General features: G+C 32.9%; 2 protein-coding genes across 2 annotated transcripts; one reads left to right on the top strand and one right to left on the bottom strand.

Moving 5' to 3' along the window:
* The first annotated feature begins 2,019 nt into the window (after positions 1-2,019).
* LOC107470357 (histone H3.2) lies at positions 2,020-2,688 on the top strand. Its single transcript, XM_016089756.3, has one exon. The coding sequence runs from the start codon at positions 2,118-2,120 to the stop codon at positions 2,526-2,528; it is 411 nt and encodes a 136-aa protein (XP_015945242.1). The 5' UTR covers positions 2,020-2,117; the 3' UTR covers positions 2,529-2,688.
* Positions 2,689-3,214: 526 nt separating this feature from the next.
* Positions 3,215-6,477, bottom strand: LOC107470341 (carbamoyl-phosphate synthase small chain, chloroplastic). The gene is made up of 9 exons (XM_016089729.3): positions 6,215-6,477; positions 5,871-6,003; positions 5,703-5,791; positions 5,480-5,608; positions 5,247-5,375; positions 5,059-5,171; positions 4,618-4,968; positions 4,081-4,246; positions 3,215-3,568 (listed from the first exon to the last, which is right to left on the bottom strand). Exons 1-9 carry the CDS (start codon positions 6,336-6,338, stop codon positions 3,477-3,479), a joined length of 1,326 nt encoding a protein of 441 aa, XP_015945215.1. The 5' UTR covers positions 6,339-6,477; the 3' UTR covers positions 3,215-3,476.
* Between the last annotated feature and the right edge of the window lie 598 nt (positions 6,478-7,075).

The raw sequence follows: 7,075 nt of genomic DNA, 5'->3' as shown, positions 1-7,075 counted from the left end.
AAACATATATATATATATATATATATATATTTTTTTTACATAAGACATCTTTTGATTATATTAAGAGCCCGTTTGGGAAGTAGTAGAAGCTACTTTTTTTTTTTACTTTTGGATTATGAAAAGTCACAATTTATGTGTTTGACATTATTTTAAAAAAAAGATTTTAACTTCCCGAAAAGTTAATTTGTAACTTTTTGAAGAAGTAGAAATATATGACTTATTGTTTCTCGAGAAGTCATTCTACCACTTACTTAAAAAAAATTATTTTAAAACAAAAAAATCTACTTTCCTTCTTGATTCTATGAAAAATACTGACCATTCATCACCATTTTCACACGAGGTTTGCAAGAAGCACTTGTCTTCCACCATCATTCTTAGGCAATGTTCCAAGTCTCACCATTTTTACGTAATGAAACATCTGATGGAAGTATTGATCCTCCACCACATTTTCAGACAATATTACATCTGAACAACTTATTGCATATATTCTTTCTAAGTATTTTTTTTTATCATTTTATCACTATTTTTTATTATTAAATTTGTATTCAAGTGTGGTATGAAATTTCAGTTTTAATTTTATTTTTTTCATATGTAATTTTATAGCTTATTATTATTTTCATAGTTAATTATAACAAGTTCTTGACCTCAATAATGGAGAAGAGAGTTCTAATAGGAGTAAAAATAAAAAATAAAAAACAGCAATAAAATATACACTGACACACATTTTATATTTATTTTTTATTTTCACCTATTATATCATACACAATATTAGTGATTAGGTTATGTAAAATCAACATTCAATATTGGAAAGTATTTGTTATCATCGTTATTTTAATATTCATTCTCTTTTGTAAAAAAAAATTTATCTTTTGAGTTATTTATCCAAACGCTACAACTTTAAAATAAGTACTTTTATAACTAAAAATCCAAATATAAAATAACTTATTTATAAGCTGCTATTAATAAAAATCCTTATGTTTTAAACTCTTTTTCCAAAAGAACTTATTTAAGTTATTTACCCAAACTGGACCTAAATACAAAAATATTAATCGCCATCTCTGGCTAATCTTTTTGGTGAACCACTTTCAGACTCTTCTATCTTATTTTGCTTTTAATAATTATTATTATTTTATTTTTATTTTATTTTTAAACGGAGGACTATTATGTCTAATAGAGAGAAATGTTGGGGATTAATTTGTACATTATTTTTTTCTGGGGACTAAAATGTCTATTTTTAAAATATTTAGAGATTGATCTGGGTAATTACTCTACCGAAAAATGAACTGGAGACTGATTTGTCTGCGGGAGTAAAACCTTGGAGATTGATATGTGTATTAATTTTCTTTGGTGACTAAAATGTCCAATTCTAAAATCTTCGAAAACTGATTTGGGTAATTACTCATTAATTATTTTAAGATAGTAATTTATTTTATGTTTGATATTACATAAAAATAAATTATTAACTTAATAAAAAAATTAAATAACTAATCATACATTTAATAAAAATATAATTTTATATTCTAAAATATTAAAAAATACATTTTAAAAATAGATCAACCAAATATATTTGTATTATTTTTAACGTTTAAAAATAAATCTTCTTTTTACAAACCAATCACATTTCTTTAGATGTGAAAAGTTAAAAATAAAAACCACTTTCAAATAATAAAAATAAAAAGCAAATCAATTAACCCCTTATATTTTTATCGTTATTTTCACTATTGTATCTTATTTTATCCTCGTCTAGTAATAACCCAGACTAAAGAACTTAAAAATACCTTTACCATCTTGAAAAGAAATGAAATTTGAAACGGTCCGTGAGTCCGCGGGCGCCAAAGTTTGGGACTTTGGGGGTAAGCCCAAAACTTATAAACGGAAGGAAATCCGTCATCCTTGTACGATAATCCAATCACACCCGTCCATTGACTACACACGGATCTCTAACAAAAATTTTACTCGCGCGCCACAATTTTCACCCTCCGCCCATACCCTCTCTTGCTATATATACTCACCTCACCATTGCTTCAAAATCCATTCGGCAAAACTCACAAATTCAAATTTCGACTTACATCTTCACTCATTTTAATTCCCATTCGTCGCTTCGTTCATTTCCATCAATGGCACGTACCAAGCAAACAGCTCGCAAGTCCACCGGCGGCAAGGCCCCGAGGAAGCAACTGGCCACTAAGGCCGCAAGGAAATCAGCTCCGGCAACTGGCGGAGTGAAGAAGCCACACAGATTCAGGCCCGGAACTGTCGCATTGAGAGAGATCAGGAAATATCAGAAGAGCACTGAGCTCCTCATTAGAAAGCTCCCATTCCAGCGTCTGGTTCGGGAAATCGCGCAGGATTTCAAGACCGACCTCAGGTTCCAGAGCAGCGCTGTGGCGGCTCTCCAGGAAGCCGCGGAGGCTTACCTGGTTGGGTTGTTTGAGGACACTAACCTCTGTGCCATTCACGCCAAGAGAGTCACCATTATGCCAAAGGATATTCAACTTGCAAGAAGGATTAGGGGCGAGAGGGCTTAGTTTAGTTATCGTTTCTCTCGATTTGTTAATCTATTTGCAACTTTTATGTGCTGTTTATCAGGAATCGCGCTTACATTGTTGTTTGTTTCTATGATTCAATCTCCAAATTGATTTATTATTTCTGAAGTTTTATGATAGAGCCTTAATGGTTATCTTGTTCTTTTGGAGTTTTTGTTAGCTTTATTTTTGCCAGTTGCCATTTTAGGTTCTGTGGTTTTGGTTTTTTTCTTATAAGGCTACCGAAAGAAATTAGAGAAACTTAATATTAATAGTAGGAACTAGTAAGAACATTAATCTAAAAGGAGGACCCAATTCAACAATTTTACGGTAGTATAATTTTTTTTAATAATTATTCTGGTTGAGATTGTGTAAACTGTAAAGTAGGCCAGGGTGAAGTACAGGACCGTGAAAATTGAAAACCAATCCCTTTTATTAATGAATAAATCAACCAAAATGGCAGCTAATAAAACCCAGCTCGGCTCCTTCATAGTTGAGAAATAGGAGACAGATCGTATCTACTGAGATTGAATTTCCAGTATGGCCCATGCTCCACACAAATCACCAGTACCTTTAATTAAGGGATAGGCTATAAAAATAAATGAATGGGGTTGAATGAATATAGTGGTATCGTTGTCTTGTAAAATTTATACTGTCCTTCATACTTAATTATTTTTTATTTAGTGCTAAATTTTTTTTTAACGTAGGCATTGCTACATTGGGTTGCAAGACAAATGTTAATCTGTTGCAAATGCCTAGCAAAACTTTGGTGGTTGCTAGTGTTGCTACGATGAATACGTTAATTCTCACTTGCTTGTAGCTTGGCCTTGTTATAGAAAGACACGAAAGACGAAAACTCAATTCCTACTTCCTAGACATCTTCAAAAACAATGGACCAAAATGACATTTTATGAAGATACCCTAATTCTTGCCGCCAACACTAGAAAGCACCTATGCATCCGAAGCTTGCGCTGCTGCCAGTTTTAGACTTTTATTAGCTTTCTTTCTATCCTGCATCATTAACTGCACAAACTCTCTAAAAGCTGCATTATACACAAGCCGGTATTAGTATTTTTGTGACAAACTAGCAACTAAAAGAAGCAAGTTAACTGGAATGCAGATGAAGAAACTCTGTTCTACTTGCAGAGTAAGGTGGTGAGGAAATGTTAGTATGGAACTCACACCATACGACAGTGAGACTCAAAAATGAGAAAAAATGAGTGACGAATGTCACGTTTTCTGTTATTGCTTCAATGCACATATATACACCTTGCCACTGCATACTAGCCAATTATAATACATCAATCTCTAACTAACTATTAACTAACTGCTGATATCAGCATATAATTGTCTAACTAATATACTAATTTAACTTACTACTAAGTATTAATACAACACTTTTTTCTAGCTAACTTAATTAAAGCATCACTATATTTATAACTCAATCACAACAGACATCAAAGAAAGTAGAAACCTCACTTGCACTAAAAACTATGGTTTCATCATTTCATATAATGTTTATAATAATATGTGCAAAAAATTCTAAATCTCATACCATAGTCAGAATCATGAGGTCCAGGGGATGCTTCAGGGTGGTATTGAAGGGACAAAACTCTTTGAGAAGGAAAGGCTAGACCAGCACAGCTTCCATCATTAAGATTGATATGTGTAACCTCCACCCCCTTTGGCAATGTGGCAGGGTCCACCGCATAGTTGTGGTTCTGCGAATTCATATACCATCATTTCATGAAAGAAGACCGCAAGTCCAACAATAAGATGTTTACATTTTTGGAATTTCTAATAAAGTTAAAAGACATTAAAAATCAAATAGTTTGCCAAACATCATTGCAATTGATTTTATTCAAATTGAATTTGATATGCTGCTTCATATTTCATCACAGAAAGACATTATTACCATGGTGAGTTTCATCTCAATTAAACTTTGTAATTGAATTTGTGATATTGCTTATACCAATTTATCATTTTCATAGTAGCTCTTACTGCCAATATGACACTAGGTTTACCATATTTATGGTGATATACTACAATACAAAGAATCGGTAGGGGAAAAAAAAACCTTTAGTTGACATACCTGAGCACTAATTTCAACATGGCCAGTTCTCAGGTTGCGAACAGGATGGTTTCCTCCATGGTGACCAAATTTCATCTTGAAGGTCTTGCCACCTAAAGCCTGGCCTAACAATTGATGGCCCATGCAAATTCCAAAAACAGGCACCTTTCCAAGAATATTCTTTACAGTTTCAACAGCATAAGGAATGGCAGATGGATCTCCAGGGCCATTGCTTAAAATGATGACCCCATCTGGCTTTATCTTCAAAGTTTCTGATGCTGGCCATGTAGACGGCACAACTGTAATTTTACATCTGTATGATGCTAAGCGCCTAAGTATATTATGCTTAATCCCAAAATCATAAGCAACTACCTACAGTTCATTAGATGGCATGAAAGCACAACTTAAATAACCCCAATAGACAACAAAACGAAAGAGACAGTGCTAATGGAATATAATTACATGGAAAGTTTCTCCGGCTGGATCTTTATTTGGATGGAATTCCCATTCATCTTCTGTTTTATCAATCCATTCAAGTGGAGACATGCATGAGACGCCGCTTATTAGATCAATACCTGCAAATATAAAATAGGACTCATGTAACTCAATTTAGAAAACATTTACATGACCACAAAGACTCAAATCCTTACCAACAATGTTCCACGACTGAGATATCTGCAGTAGTTCCTGTTCTGTTTTAGAATTATCAGTGCTCAAGACACCAATAAGACTGCCATCTTGTCTCAATCTTCGTGTAATTGCACGCGTGTCAACATCATCTGTTGCATCACAAGTTACCATCAAACTCAATCAATGGCAAGAACTTAAATTATTTTGATATTAAATTACTTCTCAAAACAAATTTCATATACCAAGTACTCACAGATTCCCATGATGTTCCTTTCCACTAAGTAATCACCAAGTGCTTTAACACATCTCCAATTTGATGTACTGATACTCAAACTCCGAATAACTAGACCAGAAAGGAAGCACCGTCTTGATTCCTCATCATCTATCGGGCAGTGCATCCAAAATTGGGTTTAAATGAATTCCAAGCACATGGATTCAAGACTCATGGAAATTGTAGTTATAACATAAACACATACCAAAATTTACACCGGTATTCCCAATATGCGGATTTGTCATGAGCACAAACTGACCAGCATAACTAGGATCCGTCAAAATTTCTTGATAACTGCAGTTTACAATATTATCAAAATTTCAGAATGATAACTACAGATCCTAATTCCTTGATAGTTATAGTTTTTTCTCACCCAGTCAATGATGTATTGAAAACAACTTCACCAACTTGGGTTCCAGAAGCGCCAAATGATTTGGCATTCCAGATTGAACCATCTTGAAGCACAAGCCTTGCATCCGAAGTTTTCCAAGGCCTCTCACCCTTACCTATGAATCAAGCAAGAAAACTTGATCAAATTTGTTTGAGCTCTGAGCTGTATTACTATAACTAACATGTTTATGTGTAATCATTAATCATTTCCATGCATCCAAATGACAATGCACTACAATAGAAGAAATGGATTTCATAAAGTGAAATTGATTGGTTTGATTACACTACATTAAGTTAAGACACTCGTGGTTGAGAAGAGAGGGTTACCGGCAGAGCAAGTAAGTGAGAAAACGCAGTGTCTCGGAGATGCGGTTGGGGGTTTAGGAGCGAAGGGGAAGCTGACGCTGTTGGTGACGTCAGCGAAGGGTACGGAGAAGGCTTTGGTGGCCATTTGAGGAAAGGGTGACAGAGTTGTTTGAAAGTGAGTTAAAGCGAAAGGAATTCCGTCACCGAGTTGTAAGTTATAACTGTTTCCCTCCTCGTTGAGCTAGGTTTTGTTAAGTATTTCAAGTCATCCATTTTTTTCCCTTTTTCACTTTTCTAATTTTTACATAATTATTTTCCTGAATTTTACCTTAAAGACAAAGAGATATCCAATAAATCAGAGATTGATTTCTTAAGAAATTCAAATAAGCTCAATTGAAATATTGTTTTGCTAATAAAAAGCGGGTGTTTAAGAAAATAGATAATTCATTATACTAAGTTTTTCTTTTTTTGTGCATCAACACTATATATCTGTATTGAAAGATTTTAGATAAATACTTGAATAATAATGATATTGTTTAATTCATGAAATTGTCAACTTCACACCATCAAAAAGAACTTTGTGGTGGTTGTTTCATGATATAAAAAAAAAACCTTATTTTCTTTTATATTAAATTATTAGAGATAAATTTTTTAAAAATGATCTAAATGATGTGTTATATATCATTATAAATCTTTACAAAAACATTAATAATATTTTATCTCACCCACATTTTGTCTTTTATAATTAAATATTTTTATTATAAAAAATTAATGATATTTGTACTACTAATATAACAGGGTAAAACATTAATAATAAAATATTATTGTGTTTCACACCAAATTCATCCTAATCTAAAAAATTTAGTCTAGAAAAATAGTGGT

The sequence above is a fragment of the Arachis duranensis genome, chromosome 10 (assembly GCF_000817695.3).
Source record: "Arachis duranensis cultivar V14167 chromosome 10, aradu.V14167.gnm2.J7QH, whole genome shotgun sequence".
Lineage (NCBI taxonomy): Eukaryota > Viridiplantae > Streptophyta > Magnoliopsida > Fabales > Fabaceae > Arachis > Arachis duranensis.
Note: the sequence above shows the minus strand (reverse complement) of the source record. Positions and strands in the feature narration are given on the sequence as shown.